This window comes from Montipora foliosa, chromosome 13, assembly GCF_036669935.1.
Source record: "Montipora foliosa isolate CH-2021 chromosome 13, ASM3666993v2, whole genome shotgun sequence".
Taxonomy (NCBI): Eukaryota; Metazoa; Cnidaria; class Anthozoa; order Scleractinia; family Acroporidae; genus Montipora; species Montipora foliosa.
The window spans coordinates 28,727,823-28,752,822 of record NC_090881.1 but is presented as its reverse complement, the minus strand read 5'-3'; the positions used below and the strand labels follow the sequence as shown (position 1 = coordinate 28,752,822).

Genomic DNA, 25,000 nt, shown 5'->3' with positions numbered 1-25,000 from the left:
GGGACAATTGATCGGTGCTTAGGACAGGTGATCAGTGCAAGGAACAGTTGATCAGGGATAGGGACAGGTGATAAGTGGTAGGGACAGTTGATCACAGAAAGGGACAGTTGTATGTACAGTTGATCAGTAGTAATACGTACTTGGCGATATGGACGACTATATGCTAGGCGACTATATGGCATACTGGCACGAAGTATATACCGCTATCACGAATATATGCAAATTGGAGTCATACGTTATTCTTTAACCTTCATGTATGCCCATATATAGTGTCTACAATAGGAACAGCTATCTACAGTGTCTACAATGGGAACAGCTATCTCCAGTGTCTACAGTAGGAACAGCTATCTACATTGTCTACAGTAGGTACAGCTATCTACACTGTCTACAATGGGAACAGCTATCTACAGTGTCTACATTAAGAACAGCTATCTACATTGTCTACAGTAGGTACGGCTATCTACACTGTCTACAATGGGAACAGCTATCTACATTGTCTACAGTAGGCACAGCTATCTACACTGTCTACAATGGGAACAGCTATCTACAGTGTCTACAGTAGGAACAGCTATCTACATTGTCTACAGTAGGTACAGCTATCTACACTGTCTACAATGGGAACAGCTATCTACATTGTCTACAGTAGGTACAGCTATCTACACTGTCTACAATGGGAACAGCTATCTACATTGTCTACAGTAGGTACAGCTATCTACACTGTCTACAATGGGAACAGCTATCTACAGTGTCTACATTAGGAACAGCTATCTACATTGTCTACAGTAGGTACGGCTATCTACACTGTCTACAATGGGAACAGCTATCTACATTGTCTACAGTAGGTACAGCTATCTACACTGTCTACAATGGGAACAGCTATCTACATTGTCTACAGTAGGTACAGCTATCTACACTGTCTACAATGGGAACAGCTATCTACAGTGTCTACATTAGGAACAGCTATCTACATTGTCTACAGTAGGTACAGCTATCTACACTGTCTACAATGGGAACAGCTATCTACAGTGTCTACAGTAGGAACAGCTATCTACATTGTCTACAGTAGGTACAACTATCTACACTGTCTACAATGGGAACAGCTCTCTTCAGTGTCTACAATAGGAACAGCTATCTACACTGTCTACAATGGGAACAGCTATCTACACTGTCTACAGTAGGAACAGCTATCTCCACTGTCTACAATGGGAACAGCTATCTACAGTGTCTACAGTAGGAACAGCTATCTACATTGTCTACAGTGGGAACAGCTATCTACACTGTCTACAATGGGAACAGTGATCTACACTGTCTACAGTAGAAACAGCTATCTACATCGTCTACAGTAGGAACAGCTACCTACACTGTCTACACTGGGAACAGCTCTCTTCAGTGTCTACAATAGGAACAGCTATCTACACTGTCTACAATGGGAACAGCTATCTACACTGTGTACAGTAGGTACAGCTATCTACACTGTCTACAATGGGAACAGCTATCTACAGTGTCTACAGTAGGAACAGCTATCTACATTGTCTGCAGTAGGTACAGCTATCTACACTGTCTACAATGGGAACAGCTATCTACAGTGTCTACAATAGGAACAGCTATCTACACTGTCTACAATGAGAACAGCTATCTACAGTGTCTACAGTAGGAACAGCTATCTACACTGTCTACAATGGGAACAGCTATCTACACTGTCTACACTAGGAACAGCTATCTACGTCGTCTATAGTAGGAACAGCTACCTACACTGTCTACAATGGGAACAGCTATCTACACTGTCTACACTAGGAACAGCTATCTACGTCGTCTACAGTAGGAACAGCTACCTACACTGTCTACAATGGGAACAGCTATCTACAGTGTCTACAGTAGGAACAGCTATCTACATTGTCTACAATGGGAACAGCTATCTACAGTGTCTACAGTAGGAACAGCTATCTACATTGTCTACAGTGGGAACAGCTATCTACACTGTCTACAATGGAAACAGCTATCTACACTGTCTACAGTAGGAACAGCTATCTACATCGTCTACAGTAGGAACAGCTACCTACACTGTCTACACTGGGAACAGCTCTCTTCAGTGTCTACAATAGGATTAGCTATCTACACTGTCTACAATGGGAACAGCTATCTACACTGTCTACAATGGGAACAGCTATCTACACTGTCTACAGTAGGAACAGCTATCTACATTGTCTACAGTGGGAACAGCTATCTACAATGTCTACAATGGGAACAGCTATCTACAGTGTCTACAGTAGGAACAGCTATCTACATTGTCTACAGTGGGAACAGCTATCTACACTGTCTACAATGGAAACAGCTATCTACACTGTCTACAGTAGGAACAGCTATCTACATCGTCTACAGTAGGAACAGCTACCTACACTGTCTACACTGGGAACAGCTCTCTTCAGTGTCTACAATAGGATTAGCTATCTACACTGTCTACAATGGGAACAGCTATCTACACTGTCTACAATGGGAACAGCTATCTACACTGTCTACAGTAGGAACAGCTATCTACATTGTCTACAGTGGGAACAGCTATCTACAATGTCTACAATGGGAACAGCTATCTACAGTGTCTACAGTAGGAACAGCTATCTACATTGTCTACAGTGGGAACAGCTATCTACACTGTCTACAATGGGAACAGTTATCTACACTGTCTACAGTAGGAACAGCTATCTACATCATCTACAGTAGGAACAGCTACCTACACTGTCTACAAAGGGAACAGCTCTCTTCAGTGTCTACAATAGGAACAGCTATCTACACTGTCTACAATGGGAACAGCTATCTACAGTGTCTACAGTAGGAACAGCTATCTACATCATCTACAGTAGGAACAGCTACCTACACTGTCTACAATGGGAACAGCTATCTACACTGTCTACAGTAGGAATAGCTATCTACACTATCTACAATGGGAACAGCTATCTACACTGTCTACACTGGGAACAGCTATCTACGCTGTCTACAGAAGGAACAGCTATCTACACTGTCGACAGTAGGAACAGCTATCTACATTGATTACAGTAGGAACAGCTATCTACACTATCCACAATGGGAACAGCTATCTACACTAACTACAATGGGAACAGCTATATACACTGTCTACAGTAGGAACAGCTATCTACACTGTCTACAATGGGAACAGCTATCTACACTGTCTACAATGGGAACAGCTATCTACACTGTCTACAGTAGGAACAGCTATCTACACTATCTACAATGGGAACAGCTATCTACACTGTCTACAGTGGGAACAGCTATCTACGCTGTCTACAGTAGGAACAGCTATCTACACTGTTGACAGTAGGAACAGCTATCTACATTGATTACAGTAGGAACAGCTATCTACACTATCTACAATGGGAAGAGCTATCTACACTGTCTACAGTAGGAACAGTTATATACACTGTCTACAATGGGAGCAGCTATCTACACTGTTTACGACAGGAACAGCTATCTACATTGTCTACAGTAGAAACAGCTATCTACACTGTCTACAATGGGAACAGCGATCTACACTGTCTACGGTAGGAACAGCTATCTACGCTGTCTGCAATGGGAACAGCTATCTACACTATCTACAATGGGAACAGCTATCTACAGTGTCTACAGTAGGAACAGTTATCTACACTGTCTACAATGGGAACAGCTATCATTAGTGTCTACAAAAGAGACGCGAACAAACTATGCATTGCACACCTGAGTTTTTTCTTGAGATGTTTTCAGCTTCTTTCTTGCATGCAAAGGAACGACGTGCGTCAAGCTTTACACGTTTTTCCCAAAAATATATTTATCGTTTTCGAGTCAGCTGTGGGGCATTTAACATTACGAAGCAGGTTTCGTCTACAAAACGAAAATGGACCTTGTACCCCTTTTTTTGTGGAAGGTATCTTTATCGAAAAAGAAAACAAAAGAGACGCGAACAAACTATGCATTGCACACCTGAGTTTTTTCTTGACATGTTTTCAGCTTCTTTCTTGCATTCAAAGGAACGACGTGCGTTAAGCTTTACACCTTTTTTCCAAAAATATATTTATCGTTTTCGAGCCAGCTATGGGGCATTTAACATTACGAAGCAGGTTTCGTCTACAAAACGAAAATGGACCCTGTACCCCTTTTTTTTGTGGAAGGTATCCTTATCGAAAAAGAAAACAAAAGAGACGCGAACAAACTATGCATTGCACACCTGAGTTTTTTCTTGACATGTTTTTAGCTTCTTTCTTGCATTCAAAGGAACGACGTGCGTCAAGCTTTACACCTTTTTTCCAAAAATATATTTATCGTTTTCGAGCCAGCTATGGGGCTTTTAACATTACGAAGCAGGTTTCGTCTACAAAACGAAAATGGACCCTGTACCCCTTTTTTTGTGGAAGGTATCCTTATCGAAAAAGAAAACAAAGGAGACGCGAACAAACTATGCATTGCACACCTGAGTTTTTTCTTGACATGTTTTCAGCTTCTTTCTTGCATTCAAAGGAACGACGTGCGTTACGCTTTACACCTTTTTTCCAAACTTATGTTTATCGTTTTAGAGCCAGCTATGGGGCATTTAACACAATGAAGCAGGTTTCCTCTACAAAAGGAAAAAGGGTCTTGTACTCCTTTTTCCGGAAGTTATCCTTATCGAAAAAGACAACAAAGTAGTCGGGAAACTATACACTGCACATCTGATTTTTGTCTTGACCCCTTTTCAGATATTTTTTGCATTCAAGGGAGTGACGTGAATCATAATTGTGGTAAGTGTTTGGGTGCAAATTTGCAGACTTGTGTATTTTATGTAACGATGGATAAATTTAACGGAGTCTAAATGACTGCATCAGTTGATCACACCAGGACAAATCGATCTGTAGAGGAACACTGCCAAAGCAAGGGAGTGAAATTCATGACTGAAGGGCTGTAATGACAGATATCGCCTGTTCACTTCTAGGACAACTTTTCTCTTTAATAAACAACAAGAATGTACTTACAGTAATTGTATAAAATACTTGAAACTTCGCACATGTTGAAACAACGCATATGTTGTCAACACGGTTTCATGTACATTTCCCTTTTTTTGTACCTTTCTCTCTTCCACTGGGGCTGGCTTTTCTCACTGTATGGACGGTCCCACAATGCGAGTAAATTGATAAGCCTTACGTCTTTAATTTTTAGAGAAAACAGAAAGAGGACATTGGCGGATCCATCGTGCTTCCAATCATGTGAAAAAATGCGTTTTTGGGGTCTTTTAATTTAAGCATAAAGAAAGAGAGGCAAAGCGAGAGACGAAGGAACTATGAAAAGGGGTTGGTTTTGCATTGTCTCTCAAAGATATCGTAATTAAAACCGGTGCCGGTGGTTAAATTTGTTCTCACTTTTTTTTTTCTTAGCATATCTGCCATCTACAACCACTGCACTGATGGTAGTCATGATGAAAAAGTACTGCTGGGTGATTCTCATACTTGAACTAGCTCTCTGCTATAAATTCGATCAGGAATTTAAGACGTTTCTTAAAAAAGTATGCGAAGAGGCTAATGCCGAAATACAGAAAAATGGATTCCTGCATCGCCCACAAATTTGACAGGTTGAATTTTACGACGTATTGGAGAAAACGTGCCCACGAAGTTCACTGAATTTTCACGACACATTACCTTACATATTGTGTGATCCTTTAAATCAGTTTCCCACCCTATTTAAAAAGGCTGGCGTGACAAAGATTCTTTGCCCATTGTGTTTAAGGAACAAACAAATTCAATATATCAAGGACACGCCTTCATGGAAGAATGGCAAAACTCCAAGACTTAACCCTCGAATAATATATGGAATAAGAAGTCCTATTGCACTCATTTCCAAACTATACTGCTGCTTCGGAGGGCACAAAGAAATTGTTGCCTGTGATCCAGACATTCTTAAACAGCTTCCGGAAGCGTATATCGATTTTTATACAAGTCATAAGTCTAGTGTTACAAAAGAACTTTTGCAACTCTGTGAACAACTTTTAGATAAGGGGCTTAGTCTTAACTCCATCGCAGAATTGTCAAAACAACGACATGAGCAGACTTACGAAGAAAACAAATTGAGGTTTTGGCTGGACACACAACCAAAAAAGGGTTCCCTGCTGAAAGTATCAAAGCAGAAATATTTAGAAGGAATGAGCTGGCCCGTTCCTTCAGCGAATCTTTTATCTGCTGCGATATTGTCAAGGTTTGAGAAAGACGAGAAAGCTTTCATGGGACTCTTTACCTCCTTGTCGGCGGAATGGCTGGCTTGCGATCACACGTACAAATCCGTGGCCAACGTAGGGTACTTCAGAACTATAGATGGAAGATGGATAAAGAAATTCAAAGGCATTTTTGTCATAACAAATGAAAAAGGCCAGCCAGTCCATTGGAAGTTCACAAAAACTGAACAATTCGAAGAGGTACGAAACATCTTTAACCAACTTGCTGAGCGTTTTCAAACTCAGGGTAAGACACTGAGCGGTATTTTTACAGACACGTGTTGTAAGTGGGCTGGCAAACTAAATGATATATTTCCAGGAGTCCCTGTCAAGCTGGATCTGTTCCACGCCGTGCAACGCTTTACTAGCACGATACCCAAGAGAGCAAAATACCATGCAAAGATTCTTCGAGCCTACGCACTGGTATTTAGGGACCCCAAGGATTTAGGGGAACAACGCGCACTTGAAACCCCTGAACCAGAAGTTCTCATTGATAACTTAAAAAAGTTTCAAAGGGAATGGAAAGACGTGACAGATGGTAATGGTCACCTGGCGTTAAATACCAATGCGACAAGAGAAATGAAAAATATCAAGGTGCATATTCTTAAAGGATGTTTATCAGGCATTCCTCCTGGATGTGGCACTAATAGAAACGAACGATTAAACAAACATTTGAACGACTTTTTGTCTTCAAACAAAATAGGCATTTCCCTTGCTTATGCGAGATGTTTTAGATTGTTTGCAGAACTATCGAGCATGAAAAAAATGACTACGGAATACTTTACTTCTTATAACTGGCAAAATGAGTTAGGTAACGAACATCATTGTGACAACAATTCTAAAGAGTCCAAGGAGCGTTTAGAATCATTTGGCATCGAAAACGAGGCATACCGAGAAAAGGAGGAGTGTTACAAGAAGTGGAACATAAATATTGTAGAAGATGAAAAGATTCAAGCCGTAGATAACTATATCAAATCTCTCCTCGCTGACTGTGACAGTGCATTACAGTCACTTCCATGTCATTCGTACGTCCTCAGTAAACGAGAAGAGACAAAGAGAAAACTGAACATTCTGCACAATTCAATTTGCCCATGGAGGTCTGCAAACTACTTACAAAACATATTTGGAAAAAAAATTGTGCAACACCAATCGTTAATTCAGGATTCTCGACCAGTTAAAATTAACTGGGGAGAAGAAGAAGAAAGGGAAAGTGTAGAGAGTACTCGAGACACAAATCCCAGGAAGGACAGGAATTGGCGAACGCGTTTGGGTTTAAAGTATTGGAAATAGAAGGGGATGGCAATTGTTTCTTTTGTGCGGTCGCTGCCCAAATACAGAAGCTTCTAGAAAACCATGACGTATCGACATCACTGATAAATTACTTTCACATGCTTGGCATACACTGTGATGCCTCAACGAAAGACATGGTACGCTTGTTGCGCCGTCTTATTGTCCAGGAATGGACAGGTCCTTTTATCGAAGATTACCAACCATTCTTTGTTGGCGTAGACGTCCAAGAGGAGGCAAGAAATTTTCTAGAAAATGGCCATTTTTCGAGTAGTTTGGGAGATTCCATGCCATTGGCCATGGCAAACGTTTTGCAAATTCCAATAACAATTTTGGCACCACATTACCTGACACCATTTATATCTGTTTTTCCTCGATGTCACGTGGACTGTATCCCTCCTTTGATGTTGGCATATGAAAACAGTGGACCTGGACATTATGACGCGCTAGTACCAGTTAAAGAAAATGATAAAGCAAACACTGCTACTGCTTGTCAAGGCGTTAATCAACTTGGTAGCAGAAACACATCGAGACTTTCATTTTGTCGATGTGGAATCAATGTTAAAAGCAGAGGAACGCTGAGAAGAGTTTATAAGAGCCGTTGTAAATGCATGTCTCTAAAGGGAGAATGCTCATCAAATTGCAAGTGTCAAGGGGAATGTGGAGGAGTTAAGTGCAAGAATGACAACACAACACCTAAAAAATCAACGAAAAATCAAAGAATGTCATGGAAACGTGGATCCCATCCCATAACCTCTAGCCCAACCAAAAAGCCTATTGAAAAGAAGGCTACAACAGGGTCTCTCAATGCTTTAGAGTTTTTTGTTCTTTTTTCCATAGTAAAATATGCTATATCAAAGGACTTATGCTTCAACTGCGAACAGATTTCCAATCTTTATAAAGAAATCGCTGACTTACTTTTACAACACGATACTCTTATGTTCCTTCCAATAGAGACACATTCACAAGGAGAATTAGAGCACTCTATTAGACTTGTGAACAAAAATCAGCGAAATGACGTCTAGTGAACGTCAATGGAGGCGTCTGGTAACAGTAATTAATGCTATACCATCGGTAAAATGAACCTTTTGCGATCAGTGAAAGAAAATCATTGACCCAATAAACACTTACCAGCTGATTTGTAATCAATGCCTTCTTAGAAATCATAGCTATAAGCCATCAAGCAGGGGCACCCAACGTCCATTTTCGGAAAATATCTTTTTGGAAGGCGATTTGAGATCTAGAATTTTCGGAACATTTGTTGTAGGATTTTCGAACATCTGAAAAATGGTATAATTGCCCATTTTAAACGGATTTTTACCCTAAAAAGGTCACCTAGAATTTTCGGGAGCCTTTTTTCTGGCTGAAATTTTCCAAAAAGAAAAGTTTTGATCTCTATAATTTTCGGATAACTAGACATTCAGCTAGGAAATCCGAACAGATGAAAAATTTTAGGGGATAACAATATGCCTATATCTACCGTTTAAATACTAAAATACGTTTAACAATGCTATGTTTAAGTAGTTTTAAACTATATTCTCGTTGGGTGCCCCTGATCAAGGACAGTTAAACACGAGAACTTTTGCTTAACGATTTATACGATAGCTTACGATGAAGAGTTCTTTTGTAGTTTCTTTCTCCTCTTTTCCCTTTTTGCGCGAGAAGCAAAATTTAAAGGTAATCGAGACTAAAAGATAATTAGCGCTAGTTAAGGACATACGCAGCATTAATGTCTTACGAAAGCTTCTTCTATTTGGGCCAGTACGAAAATCTTTCTTGTAATAAATAGACACATACTAACGTGTACGTCGAATATTGATTTAGTGTTATTAACGTTTCACCCCATTCAGCCTGCAATCAAATTTTGTTCCTCCAAGACTGTGCAATTTGGTTATAGACCACTTTCATAAATGGCGACCACTTTTTTCATTCTTTTGTATTTATGTTAATTATAATTAGACCTAGTGCCCTCATTTTGAAACAAATACTATCCCCAACCCCAGTCCCTCGGAGAGCCTGCTTGCAGGCTACAAATATTCTTTTGAAATTTGCTCGTCGTAACGAGGCTAAAAAGGCTTATTAGCATTAAAACTGAAAAGAATATTTAATTTGACCACCATTATGAAAGGGGTCTATACACTGAGCCATTTTTTCATATAGTACAACCCCGTTAATTTGACGTCGCAAGGGAAAGAGAAAATACAGAATTTGGTTCGAAATAGCGGGAAACTCGAAATATCCGCGTTCGAAGCACTCAATATTTGCGTTCTCTTAAATATTGCGTTCTACGGAGGAGAACGAGATCTAATTTTATTGTGTGTGGTTGGTCTTGCAAGATTTCTCCATAAGGGACACCAAATTAGCCGCCCACAAGATTATTTTGTTGTTTGCAGGGGCACCACCCTCGCCGGATTTTTGCAGTCGTATTGATCATTTACAGCCAGCGTGTAAATTCACGCTGATTTTTGACAAGGGACATTTACTAGTAATAATCTCTCAGACAATTTCAACAAATTCGACATTGGCCCAAATTTACTTTTTTTAGCCTCACGTATTAATACCTTCGATATTGCTTCTTTACATAAATGCGTCGTCGTCCTGGTATCTCGTCTCGTCTAATGACTACAACACAGTACACAAAGTTCTCCCAACCAACGCTCATTCAAAATCAATGATTTCTCTTAGATTGATGTCTCCTACTAATCCTGAAGTGATGAATGCTCAGGATCCCATTAAATATGAGTGTTCCAATTGAAAAAAAGGGCATTGATGCGTGTGTTATCTACGTTGTGAACTTATTTTAAACACAACATACCTTCTTAATCATACAGATCACACTTAATTAGAGTCCAGCCAATGGCGAAGTATTTCAATCCTGTCAGATGAGTCATAGTACTCAGCGTTTATTAACCCTTGATTTTCGCAAAACAGTGCTCAATACATAGAAGTAGAGCGAAGTATATATTGAAGAAGAAAGCAAGTAAAACGACAAGTTCATCCCTACAAGCCTGTTTTGTGGTCGCCCACTAATCAATCCCCTGTAGTGTTTTAATGTTTTAATTTTCCTTTCCTATATAGATATATATATATGTAGTGAATTGCCAATCAACGTGGGTGATTTACATTATCGAATGTAACATTTGCAACTTACAAAATATGTCGGAAAGAGTGAGCCAGGCTTCAACATACGGCTGAACCAGCACAGGAACCACATTAAAAAGGCTTTTTGTAGTTGCGAAATCACGGAGCACTTCCTCCTTAACCCTAGAAGTCATAACTTTGACAACGACGTCACCATTACAATTATCGAGCAAATTAAACGTATTGATACGACTGTTCAACGGCAAAAAGAATTACCCCGCGAAAGGGAAATATTTGGCAAAGTAGGCTAAGAACCCTGCAGCCTACTGTACTGAATAAACGTACTGGCTAGAGTTTAGAAGTGCAAAAGACCTTTATAAAGTAGTGCGTACGTTAATGATGTTTAAAACCATAAGTTATAAAGGGCCTTCTGCTCTAGAACGCAAGAACATTACGTCCATAACTAATTGGCACGTGATTACTAAATCACTCTATTTATTACGTCACAGTAATTTTTTTAACCATTTGTAATTATACCTGAAGCAAAAACCCCTGATGAAGGCAGAAGCCGAAACGCGTTGGGTGTGAATTAAAGCAATTTTCTCTCGAGTGCAATTTATATATATAAAACGGAGACCCAACACTGGACAACTGCTGGGGAAATCGAAAAACTGTAACTGTCCTGAGCGGGATTTGAACCCACGTCCCCCTCATCACTAGTCGGGTGTGATTTCTCCAGAATTTGTCCAGTGTTCGGTCTCCCTTAACTCTCTTTAAAAAAACGTCTCCTCCACTTGGACTGTGAATCCATTTGCGATCATCCTGGAGGTGATACGCTGTTGGATAAAGGGATTGATTCGTTCTGTGTCCGTTTGAGATAGGTTACTGCCTCAGTTATCTGCAGCTCCTGAAGTTTCTACTTTTCAAACTAGCCAAGCCCTTTACTTTAATGATCATTTAATGATTCCTCTCAATCAAGTGTTATGATCCCATCTTTTCCTTCCTGTTTAAACTGCAATCAGTCTAGTTGGCTGTCCCTACTGTAGGCAGTATACCTACTGTAGACAGTATACACAGCTGTTCCCATTATAGACAGTTTAGATATCTGTTCACATTGTAGACAGTGTAGGTAGCTGTTCCTACTGTAGACAGTGTACATAACTGTTCCTACTGTAGACAGTGTAGAAAACTGTTCCCATTGTAGACAGTGTAGATAGGTGTTCCCAATTTAGACAGTGTAGATAACTGTGTTCCTACTGTAGACAGTGTAGATAGCTGTTCCTACGGTAGATAGTGTAGATAGCTGTTCCCATTGTAGACAGTGTATGTAACTGTTCCTACTGTAGACAGTGTAGATAGCTGTTCCTATTGTACACAGTGTAGATAGCTGTTCCTACTGTAGACAATGCAGATAGCTGTTCCTAATGTAGACAGTGTAGATAGCTGTTCCCATTGTAGACAGTGTATGAAACTGTTCCTACTGTAGACAGTGTACATAGCTGTTCCTACTGTAGACAGTGTAGATAGCTGTTCCCATTGTAGACAGTGTAGATAGCTGTTTCTACTGTAGACAATGTAGATAGCTGTTCCTGTCGTAGACAGTGTAGATAGCTGTTCCCATTGTAGACAGTGTAGATAGCTGTTCCCATTGTAGACAGTGTATATAACTGATCCTAACGTAGACAGTGTAGATAGCTGTTCCCATTGTAGATAGTGTAGATAGCTGTTCCTACTGTAAACAATGTAGATAGCTGTTCCTACTGTAGACAATGTAGATAGCTGTTCCTACTATAGACAATGTCGATAGCTGTTCCTACTGTAGACAGTGTAGATAGCTGTTCCCATTGTAGATAGTGTAGATAGCTGTTCCTACTGTAGACAATGTAGATAGCTGTTCCTACTGTAGACAATGTAGATAGCTGTTCCTACTAGAGACAGTGTAGATAGCTGTTCCTACTGTAGACAATGTAGATAGCTGTTCCTACTATAGACAATGTCGATAGCTGTTCCTACTGTAGACAGTGTAGATAGCTGTTCCCATTGTAGATAGTGTAGATAGCTGTTCCTACTGTAGACAATGTAGATAGCTGTTCCTACTGTAGACAATGTAGATAGCTGTTCCTACTAGAGACAGTGTAGATAGCTGTTCCTACTGTAGACAGTGTAGACAGCTGTTCCCATTGTAGATAGTGTAGATAGCTGTTCCGACTGTAGACAATGTAGATAGCTGTTCCTACTGTAGACAATGTAGATAGCTGTTCCCATTGTAGACAGTGTATGTAACTGTTCCTACTGTAGACAGTGTAGATAGCCGTTCCCATTGTAGATAGTGTAGATAGCTGTTCCTACTGTAGACAGTGTAGATAGCTGTTCCTATCGTAGACACTGTAGATAGCTGTTCCTATTGTAGACAGTGTAGATAGCTGTTCCTATTGTAGACACTGTAGATAGCTGTTCCCATTGTAGACAGTGTAGATAGCTGTTCCCATTGTAGACACTGTAGATAGCTGTTCCCATTGTAGACAGTGTAGATAGCTGTTCCTACTGTAGACAATGTAGATAGCTGTTCCTATCGTAGACAGTGTGGATAGCTGTTCCTACTGTAGACAATGTAGATAGCTGTTCCTATCGTAGACAGTGTGGATAGCTGTTCCCATTGTAGACAGTGTAGATACCTGTTCCTACTGTAGACAATGTAGATAGCTGTTCCTACTGTAAACAGTGTAGATAGCTGTTCCCATTGTAGACAGTGTGGATAGCTGTTCCTATCGTAGACAGTGTGGATAGCTGTTCCCATTGTAGACAGTGTAGATAGCTGTTCCTACTGTAGACAATGTAGATAGCTGTTCCTACTGTAAACAGTGTAGATAGCTGTTCCCATTGTAGACAATGTAGATAGCTGTTCCTATCGTAGACAGTGTGGATAGCTGTTCCTACTGTAGACAATGTAGATAGCTGTTCCTATCGTAGACAGTGTGGATAGCTGTTCCCATTGTAGACACTGTAGATAGCTGTTCCCATTGTAGACAGTGTAGATAGCTGTTCCTACTGTAGACAATGTAGATAGCTGTTCCTACTAGAGACAGTGTAGATAGCTGTTCCTACTGTAGACAGTGTAGACAGCTGTTCCCACTGTAGATAGTGTAGATAGCTGTTCCTACTGTAGACAATGTAGATAGCTGTTCCTACTGTAGACAATGTAGATAGCTGTTCCCATTGTAGACAGTGTATACAACTGTTCCTACTGTAGACAGTGTAGATAGCCGTTCCCATTGTAGATAGTGTAGATAGCTGTTCCTACTGTAGACAGTGTAGATAGCTGTTCCTATCGTAGACACTATAGATAGCTGTTCCTATTGTAGACAGTGTAGATAGCTGTTCCTATTGTAGACACTGTAGATAGCTGTTCCCATTGTAGACAGTGTAGATAGCTGTTCCCATTGTAGACACTGTAGATAGCTGTTCCCATTGTAGACAGTGTAGATAGCTGTTCCTACTGTAGACAATGTAGATAGCTGTTCCTATCCTAGACAGTGTGGATAGCTGTACCCATTGTAGACAGTGTAGATACCTGTTCCTACTGTAGACAATGTAGATAGCTGTTCCTACTGTAAACAGTGTAGATAGCTGTTCCCATTGTAGACAGTGTGGATAGCTGTTCCTATCGTAGACAGTGTGGATAGCTGTTCCTACTAGAGACAGTGTAGATAGCTGTTCCTACTGTAGACAATGTAGATAGCTGTTCCTACTGTAAACAGTGTAGATAGCTGTTCCCATTGTAGACAATGTAGATAGCTGTTCCTACTGTAGACAATGTGGATAGCTGTTCCTACTGTAGACAATGTAGATAGCTGTTCCTATCGTAGACAGTGTGGATAGCTGTTCCCATTGTAGACAGTGTAGATAGCTGTTCCCAGTGTAGACACTGTAGATAGCTGTTCCCATTGTAGACAGTGTAGATAGCTGTTCCTACTGTAGACATAGTAGATAGCTGTTCCTACTGTAGACAGTGTAGATAGCTGTTCCTATCGTAGACAGTGTGGATAGCTGTTCCCATTGTAGACAGTGTAGATAGCTGTTCCTACTGTAGACAATGTAGATACCGGTTCCTACTGTAAACAGTGTAGATAGCTGTTCCCATTGTAGACAGTGTATGTAACTGTTCCTACTGTAGACAATGTAGATAGCTGTTCCCATTGTAGACAGTGTATGTAACTGTTCCTACTGTAGACAGTGTAGATAGCTGTCCCCATAGTAGACAGTGTAGATAGTTGTTCCTACTGTAGACAGTGTAGATAGCTGTTCCTATCGTAGACAGTGTAGATAGCTGTTCCTATTGTAGACAGTGTAGATAGCTGTTCCTATTGTAGACACTGTAGATAGCTGTTCCCATTGTAGACAGTGTAGATAGCTGTTCCCATTGTAGACACTGTAGAAAGCTGTTCCCATTGTAGACAGTGTAGATAGCTGTTCCTACTGTAGACAATGTAGATAGCTGTGCCTACTGTAGACAATGTAGATAGCTGTTCCTATCGTAGACAGTGTGGATTGCTGTTCCTACTGTAGACAATGTAGATAGCTGTTCCTATCGTAGACAGTATGGATAGCTGTTCCCATTGTAGACAGTGTAGATACCTGTTCCTACTGTAGACAATGTAGATAGCTGTTCCTACTTTAAACAGTGTAGATAGCTGTTCCCATTGTAGACAGTGTGGATAGCTGTTTCTATCGTAGACAGTGTGGATAGCTGTTCCCATTGTAGACAGTGTAGATAGCTGTTCCTACTGTAGACAATGTAGATAGCTGTTCCTACTGTAAACAGTGTAGATAGCTGTTCCCATTGTAGACAATGTAGATAGCTGTTCCTATCGTAGACAGTGTGGATAGCTGTTCCTACTGTAGACAATGTAGATAGCTGTTCCTATTGTAGACAGTGTGGATAGCTGTTCCCATTGTAGACAGTGTAGATAGCTGTTCCTACTGTAGACAATGTAGATAGCTGTTCCTACTATAAACAGTGTAGATAGCTGTTCCCATTGTAGACAGTGTATGTAACTGTTCCTACTGTAGACAATGTAGATAGCTGTTCCCATTGTAGACAGTGTATGTAACTGTTCCTACTGTAGACAGTGTAGATAGCTGTTCCCATAGTAGACAGTGTAGATAGTTGTTCCTACTGTAGACAGTGTAGATAGCTGTTCCTCTCGTAGACACTGTAGATAGCTGTTCCTATTGTAGACAGTGTAGATAGCTGTTCCTATTGTAGACACTGTAGATAGCTGTTCCCATTGTACACAGTGTAGATAGCTGTTCCCATTGTAGACAGTGTAGATAGCTGATCCCATTCTAGATAGTGTAGATGGCTGTTCCTACTGTAGACAATGTAGATAGCTGTTCCCATTGTAGACAGTGTAGATAGCTGTTCCCATTGTAGACAGTGTAGATAGCTGTTCCTATTGTAGACAGTGTATGTAACTGTTCCTACTGTAGACAATGTAGATAGCTGTTCCCATTGTAGACAGTGTATGTAACTGTTCCTACTGTAGACAGTGTAGATAGCTGTTCCCATAGTAGACAGTGTAGATAGTTGTTCCTACTGTAGACAGTGTAGATAGCTGTTCCTATCGTAGACAGTGTAGATAGCTGTTCCTATTGTAGACACTGTAGATAGCTGTTCCTATTGTAGACACTGTAGATAGCTGTTCCCATTGTAGACAGTGTAGATAGCTGTTCCTACTGTAGATAATGTAGATAGCTGTACCTACTGTACACAATGTAGATAGCTCTTCCTATCGTAGACAGTGTGGATTGCTGTTCCTACTGTAGACAATGTAGATAGCTGTTCCTATCCTAGACAGTGTGGATAGCTGTTCCCATTGTAGACAGTGTAGATACCTGTTCCTACTGTAGACAATGTAGATAGCTGTTCCTACTGTAAACAGTGTAGATAGCTGTTCCTATTGTAGACAGTGTGGATAGCTGTTCCTATCGTAGACAGTGTGGATAGCTGTTCCCATTGTAGACAGTGTAGATAGCTGTTCCTACTGTAGACAATGTAGATAGCTGTTCCCATTGTAGACAGTGTAGATAGCTGTTCCTACTGTAGACAATGTAGATACCGGTTCCTACTGTAAACAGTGTAGATAGCTGTTCCCATTGTAGACAGTGTATGTAACTGTTCCTACTGTAGACAATGTAGATAGCTGTTCCCATTGTAGACAGTGTATGTAACTGTTCCTACTGTAGACAGTGTAGATAGCTGTTCCCATAGTAGACAGTGTAGATAGTTGTTCCTACTGTAGACAGTGTAGATAGCTGTTCCTATCGTAGACACTGTAGATAGCTGTTCCTATTGTAGACAGTGTAGATAGCTGTTCCTATTGTAGACACTGTAGATAGCTGTTCCCATTGTACACAGTGTAGATAGGTAATCCCCTTGTAGACAGTGTAGATAGCTGATCCCATTGTAGATAGTGTAGATGGCTGTTCCTACTGTAGATAATGTAGATAGCTGTTTCCATTGTAGACAGTGTAGGTAGCTGTTCCCATTGTAGACAGTGTAGATAGCTGTTCCTACTGTAGACAATGTAGATAGCTGTTCCTACTGTAGACAATGTAGATAGCTGTTCCTACTGTAGACAGTGTAGATAGCTGTTCCTATTGCAGACAGTGTGGATAGCTGTTCCCATTGTAGACAGTGTAGATAGCTGTTCCTACTGTAGACAATGTAGATAGCTGTTCCTACTGTAAACAGTGTAGATAGCTGTTCCCATTGTAGACAATGTAGATAGCTGTTCCTATTGTAGACACTGTAGATAGCTGTTCCCATTGTACACAGTGTAGATAGCTAATCCCCTTGTAGACAGTGTAGATAGCTGATCCCATTGTAGATAGTGTAGATGGCTGTTCCTACTGTAGATAATGTAGATAGCTGTTTCCATTGTAGACAGTGTAGATAGCTGTTCCCATTGTAGACAGTGTAGATAGCTGTTCCTACTGTAGACAATGTAGATAGCTGTTCCTACTGTAGACAATGTAGATAGCTGTTCCTACTGTAGACAGTGTAGATAGCTGTTCCTATTGTAGACAGTGTGGATAGCTGTTCCCATTGTAGACAGTGTAGATAGCTGTTCCTACTGTAGACAATGTAGATAGCTGTTCCTACTTTAAACAGTGTAGATAGCTGTTCCCATTGTAGACAATGTAGATAGCTGTTCCTATTGTAGACAATGTAGATAGCTGTTCCCATTGTAGACAGTGTAGATAGCTGTTCCTATTGTAGACAATGTAGATAGCTGTTCCCATTGTAGACAGTGTAGATAGCTGTTCCCATTGTAGACACTGTAAATAGCTGTTCCCATAGTAGACAGTGTAGATAGTTGTTCCTACTGTAGACAATGTAGATAGCTGTTCCCATTGTAGACAGTGTAGATAGCTGTTCCTACTGTAGAAAATGTAGATAGCTGTTCCCATTGTAGACAGTGTAGATAGCTGTTCCCATAGTAGACAGTGTAGATAGTTGTTCCTACTGTAGACAATGTAGATAGCTGTTCCCATTGTAGACAGTGTAGATAGCTGTTCCTACTGTAGACAATGTAGATAGCTACTGTAGACAATGTAGATAGGTGTTTCCATAGTAGACAGTGTAGATAGTTGTTCCTACTGTAGACAGTGTAGATAGCTGTTCCTATTGTAGACACTGTAGATAGCTGTTCCTATTGTAGACAATGTAGATAGCTGTTCCCATTGTATACAGTGTTTGTAACTTTTCCTACTGTAGACACTGTAGATAGCTGTTCCCATTGTAGATAGTGTAGATAGCTGTTCATACTGTACACAATGTAGATAGGTGTTCCTATCGTAGACAGTATGGATAGCTGTTCCCATTGTAGACAGTGTATATAACTGTTCCTACTGTAGACAGTGTAGGTAGCTGTTCCCATTGTAGATAGTGTAGATAGCTGTTCCTATTGTAGACAATGTAGATAGCTGTTCCCATTGTAGACAGTGTAGATAGCTGTTCCTACTGTAGACAATGTAGATAGCTGTTCCTACTGTAGACAGTGTAGATAGCTGTTCCTATTGTAGACAATGTAGATAGCTGTTCCCATTGTAGACAGTGTAGATAGCTGTTCCTACTGTAGACAATGTAGATAGCTGTTCCTACTGTAGACAATGTAGATAGCTGTTCCTACTGTAGACAATGTAGATAGCTGTTCCCATTGTAGACAGTGTAGATAGCTGTTCCCATTGTAGACACTGTAGATAGCTGTTCCCATAGTAGACAGTGTAGATAGTTGTTCCTACTGTAGAGAGTGTAGATAGCTGTTCCTATTGTAGACACTGTAGATAGCTGTTCCTACTGTAGACAATGTAGATAGCTTTTCCTATCGTAGACAGTATGGATAGCTGTTCCCATTGTAGACAGTGTATATAACTGCTTCTACTGTAGACAGTGTAGATAGCTGTTCCCATTGTAGACAATGTAGGTAGCTGTTCCTACTGTAGACAGTGTAGATAGCTGTTCCTATTGTAGACAATGTAGATAGCTGTTCCCATTGTAGACAGTGTAGATAGCTGTTCCTACTGTAGACAATGTAGATAGCTGTTCCTACTAGAGACAGTGTAGATAGCTGTTCCTACTGTAGACAGTGTAGACAGCTGTTCCCATTGTAGATAGTGTAGATAGCTGTTCCTACTGTAGACAATGTAGATAGCTGTTCCTACTGTAGACAATGTAGATAGCTGTTCCCATTGTAGACAGTGTATACAACTGTTCCTACTGTAGACAGTGTAGATAGCCGTTCCCATTGTAGATAGTGTAGATAGCTGTTCCTACTGTAGACAGTGTAGATAGCTGTTCCTATCGTAGACACTATAGATAGCTGTTCCTATTGTAGACAGTGTAGATAGCTGTTCCTATTGTAGACACTGTAGATAGCTGTTCCCATTGTAGACAGTGTAGATAGCTGTTCCCATTGTAGACACTGTAGATAGCTGTTCCCATTGTAGACAGTGTAGATAGCTGTTCCTACTGTAGACAATGTAGATAGCTGTTCCTATCGTAGACAGTGTGGATAGCTGTACCCATTGTAGACAGTGTAGATACCTGTTCCTACTGTAGACAATGTAGATAGCTGTTCCTACTGTAAACAGTGTAGATAGCTGTTCCCATTGTAGACAGTGTGGATAGCTGTTCCTATCGTAGACAGTGTGGATAGCTGTTCCTACTAGAGACAGTGTAGATAGCTGTTCCTACTGTAGACAATGTTGATAGCTGTTCCTACTGTAAACAGTGTAGATAGCTGTTCCCATTGTAGACAATGTAGATAGCTGTTCCTACTGTAGACAATGTGGATAGCTGTTCCTACTGTAGACAATGTAGATAGCTGTTCCTATCGTAGACAGTGTGGATAGCTGTTCCCATTGTAGACAGTGTAGATAGCTGTTCCCAGTGTAGACACTGTAGATAGCTGTTCCCATTGTAGACAGTGTGGATAGCTGTTCCTACTAGAGACAGTGTAGATAGCTGTTCCTACTGTAGACAATGTTGATAGCTGTTCCTACTGTAAACAGTGTAGATAGCTGTTCCCATTGTAGACAATGTAGATAGCTGTTCCTACTGTAGACAATGTGGATAGCTGTTCCTACTGTAGACAATGTAGATAGCTGTTCCTATCGTAGACAGTGTGGATAGCTGTTCCCATTGTAGACAGTGTAGATAGCTGTTCCCAGTGTAGACAGTGTAGATAGTTGTTCCTACTGTAGACAATGTAGATAGCTGTTCCCATTGTAGACAGTGTAGATAGCTGTTCCTACTGTAGACAATGTAGATAGCTGTTCCCATTGTAGACAGTGTAGATAGCTGTTCCCATTGTAGACACTGTAGATAGCTGTTCCCATAATAGACAGTGTAGATAGTTGTTCCTACTGCAGACAGTGGAGATAGCTGTTCCTATTGTAGACACTGTAGATAGCTGTTCCTACTGTAGACAATGTAGATAGCTGTTCCCATTGTAGACAGTGTAGATAGCTGTTTCTACTGTAGACAATGTAGATAGGTGTTCCCATAGTAGACAGTGTAGATAGTTGTTCCTACTGTAGACAGTGTAGATAGCTGTTCCTATTGTAGACACTGTAGATAGCTGTTCCTATTGCAGACAATGTAGATAGCTGTTCCCATTGTATACAGTGTTTGTAACTTTTCCTACTGTAGACACTGTAGATAGCTGTTCCCATTGTAGATAGTGTAGATAGCTGTTCATACTGTAGACAATGTAGATAGCTGTTCCTATCGTAGACAGTATGGATAGCTGTTCCCATTGTAGACAGTGTATATAACTGTTCCTACTGTAGACAGTGTAGGTAGCTGTTCCCATTGTAGATAGTGTAGATAGCTGTTCCTATTGTAGACAATGTAGATAGCTGTTCCCATTGTAGACAGTGTAGATAGCTGTTCCTACTGTAGACAATGTAGATAGCTGTTCCTACTGTAGACAGTGTAGATAGCTGTTCCTATTGTAGACAATGTAGATAGCTGTTCCCATTGTAGACAGTGTAGATAGCTGTTCCTACTGTAGACAATGTAGATAGCTGTTCCTACTGTAGACAATGTAGATAGCTGTTCCTACTGTAGACAATGTAGATAGCTGTTCCCATTGTAGACAGTGTAGATAGCTGTTCCCATTGTAGACACTGTAGATAGCTGTTCCCATAGTAGACAGTGTAGATAGTTGTTCCTACTGTAGAGAGTGTAGATAGCTGTTCCTATTGTAGACACTGTAGATAGCTGTTCCTACTGTAGACAATGTAGATAGCTTTTCCTATCGTAGACAGTATGGATAGCTGTTCCCATTGTAGACAGTGTATATAGATAGCTGTTCCCATTGTAGACAGTGTAGTTAGCTGTACCTACTGTAGACAATGTAGATAGCTGTTCCTACTGTAGACACTGTAGATAGCTGTTTCCATTGTAGACAGTGTAGATAGCTGTGCCTACTGTAGACAATGTAGATAGCTGTTCCCATTGTAGACAGTGTAGATAGCCGTACCTACTGTAGACAATGTAGATAGCTGTTCTTAATGTAGACACTGTAGATAGCTGTTCCCATTGTAGACAGTGTAGATAGCTGTACCTACTGTAGACAATGTAGATAGCTGTTCCTACTGTAGACACTGGAGATAGCTGTTCCCATTGTAGACACTGTAGATAGCTGTTCCTATTGTAGACACTATATATGGGCATACATGAAGGTTAAAGAATAACGTATGACTCCAATTTGCATATATTCTCGCAAAATAAATTTAAAGGAGGAGTTCAACCAATTAAAACGGGTTTCGAATGAGAAGTCACGCAAAGTCTGTTTACCAGTCACGCAAAGAATAGCTGTTCCTTCTGTAGACAGTGTAGATAGCTGTTCCTACTGTAGACAGCGTAGATAGCTGTTCCCATTGTAGACAGTGTAGATAGGTGTTCCTAATGTAGACAGCGTAGATAGCTGTTGCTACTGTAGACAAGGAAGATAGCTGTTCCTACTGTAGACAAGGTAGATAGCTGTTCCTACTGTAGACAGTGTAGATAGCTGTTCCCACTGTAGACAGTGTAGATAGCTGTTCTTAATGTAGACAGTGTAAATGGCTGTTCCTTCTGTAGACAGTGTAGATAGCTGTTCCTTCTGTAGACAGTGTAGATAGCTGTTCCTACTGTAGACACTGTAGATAGGTGTTCCTACTGTAGACACTGTAGATAGCTGTTCCTACTGTAGACAAGGTAGATAGCTGTCCCCATTGTAGACACTGTAGATAGCTGTTCTTACTGTAGACACTTTAGATAGCTGTTCCTACTGTATACACTGTAGATAGCTGTTCCCATTGTAGACAGTGTAGATAGCTGTTCCTACTGTAGACAGTGTGTCTACGGTGGATAGTATATATGGGCATATATGACGGTTAAGGAATAACGTATTACTCTTATTTGCATATAATCGTGATAGCGTATCATGAAATTACGACCCTCTTTTTGCCGAGTTTTTGGGCTCTTATTCCTGTAACCCTAACCCTGAGGTTCTACAATATTTTGTGTCAACAGAGCAATACCACAGAGATCAGCCCCATACGGAACCTTGTAGGTGCCATCCGAGTTGTCGATTCGCAGCCTGCAGTTCATTGCCCTTGGCGTTTAACTCTTGGAGGACGGCAAGAAATACTTTTTCTTCAGAATGAAGTTTGTCTTGAGGAAGTCCTTCCCAATGGAGAGCTCTCTTCAGCTGGGCAGCTGTTTTACCTCTTGCTCCCATGTAAGTCATAGCGAGAGCTACACTCAAACTGCTCGATGAATAGAAAAGGTTTATTTTTTTTCCCTGGAACTTGTCGTCACTTTGAAGATGTCTGTAAAGATCCACACAGAATTTGTTGCTTGCTTCAACAGCACTTTCCATTTTGAAGAATAAAGCTATTTAATCGAAGTGCAGTAACGTTTCGTTGCGAGCGAGAGTGGAAGTGACTTGAAGTACGTGCGATAGATTGTTTTCACTGTCACGCAACAAAAAAATAAACGCTAAACCATTCAATGGAAAAGGCCAAGAAAACGAAAGTTAGAAAATATTAACTACTTAATAACCGAGAGTGAGGTCGTTACGGGAAAATCTCAAACTGAGGCCTTGCCGTATTGACCGAGCGATAGCGAGGTCAATACGGTAGGCCTAGGTTTGAGATTTTCCCGTAATGACCGAACGGTCGAGGTTATTAAGTTGTTTATTATATGGCACCAGCAAGAAATATAAAGCCAACAAGCCAAAGCTGGAGCAGCGGAAGTGATCATTGCATCCAACTGTTTAAATCTGCCGTGGCGAAGACAAGAAGACAACATGTGTACTCCATTTCTCAGAATGCTCAAAAATGTAAAATTCCGTAATTGCGCGTTCTATAGTTCAGTCCAAAGTTCTAGTTTTACAATTCCATAATCTTGATTTAGAGTAACTTGGTACCAAACGTTTCACAATAACTTGAAATCTCGTCAAGAAAAAAGCTTAAATCCAGTAGTCCAGTCTGGGTTGAAATCGCCAAAAACTCTTTCTATTATCGATTCAAAACTCAACAAAAGCTACAAGTAGTAAATAGTTCTCACAAACTACAAAAGTTCGTCATGATTCTACACGGCTGAACAAAAAACTATCAAACACGAAAACAAAAAACCCTAGTGATCGCTTCTCGAGAAAACACTGTCTAGTTACTGCACTACCACACAAACAACCGAAACTGTTCTGGCACAGAGAGTAGGGAAATGCCCGTGGTTGAAGATTCGGTCTGATCGACACATAACTAACAACTGCGCTGCGCTTGTTTCTTCAGTAGATTGAAGTTGTCCTTTCGTAATATGTGGTACACGATATTGTTTTGGTATCGTAAATCATTACAGTGTCATGGTAGATATCTTTGCTAGATACCCCCTGAGAAGACATGTGGTTCAGTAAAGTACTTAACCCAGAACGATGGAAGAAAATAAAAGCAAATCGAGAAACATTTAGCTTCAAGGCTGACAAGTTGATCATTTACAACTTCTTTTTCATCACAACCTTCAGCGTGTACTCTAAGCTTCTGACCATAGGCAGCCGTTCGAGAAGCCGCTGTGGGGATGGGGTAAGTGTTGTAAATGAAATGACTCCATCGGGTGGAGTTAATTTGACCTCGGACCCAAGCTCCGTGTCCTCGTCGGTGATCAGGTGCTGTTAAATTCATCAGCTATCGTGGAATCTGAAGCAGAAAATGCTCATTTCCAGCCAAGTGTGTGGGGATTTTTGACGACGAAACATTCACGGAGGTTCGCAAATGATGTGGCTTTAGCTTTGCGTGAAAAAATCTTGGCTGGGATGGATTTTCGAGTCGCAAACCGCCTCTGAGATGACAACGGTCGGAATCGTAGTGTGCAGCCTTGACTTCGTGTTAGCACATTGAAAACACGAACTTCCCGAAACTGTAAAATAAACTCCAAAAGGCACAAGAATACACCAGAGGTGAGTCATTTTGATTCATTTTATTGAATGAAAGTTAAATTGAGCATTTTTTAGGCTTCACAATCGACTGTATTTTATTTACAATACAAAGTCTTATCACGCGTTTAAATCCTCAACGGCTGTCTGTAGTGACGCGAGCTTGGGCTGCCTATGTTCTGACCAATTTGCATTGAAGTTAAGTCCTTTCCGGCGGGGTTAGTAACTGGATGGGAGACGTCAAAAGATGCAACTTGCTGTCAGGAACATACGACCAAAAATTATATTTTAATGCCCAAAAATGCAAACAAAGCAAGGCACAGATTTTGTTAGCCTGCCTTACATGTATGCAAAACAAATATTGACGCAAAAGTAAATAAATATTGATATGTAGCTTTTAAGGAAAGCAGAAGGAACTTTT

The 25,000-nt window shown here is 40.5% G+C and overlaps 2 protein-coding genes across 2 annotated transcripts; one reads left to right on the top strand and one right to left on the bottom strand.

The window, feature by feature from the left end:
* Window positions 1-4,660: 4,660 nt before the first annotated feature.
* On the top strand, window positions 4,661-9,314 carry LOC137983749 (uncharacterized). Its single transcript, XM_068830928.1, has 2 exons — window positions 4,661-4,763; window positions 5,394-9,314. The coding sequence occupies exon 2, from the start codon at window positions 6,155-6,157 to the stop codon at window positions 7,511-7,513; it is 1,359 nt and encodes a 452-aa protein (XP_068687029.1). The 5' UTR covers window positions 4,661-4,763; window positions 5,394-6,154; the 3' UTR covers window positions 7,514-9,314.
* Window positions 9,315-22,695: 13,381 nt separating this feature from the next.
* Window positions 22,696-23,028, bottom strand: LOC137981897 (leukocyte elastase inhibitor-like). The gene has a single exon (XM_068828932.1). The coding sequence runs from the start codon at window positions 23,026-23,028 to the stop codon at window positions 22,696-22,698; it is 333 nt and encodes a 110-aa protein (XP_068685033.1).
* Window positions 23,029-25,000: the final 1,972 nt, after the last annotated feature.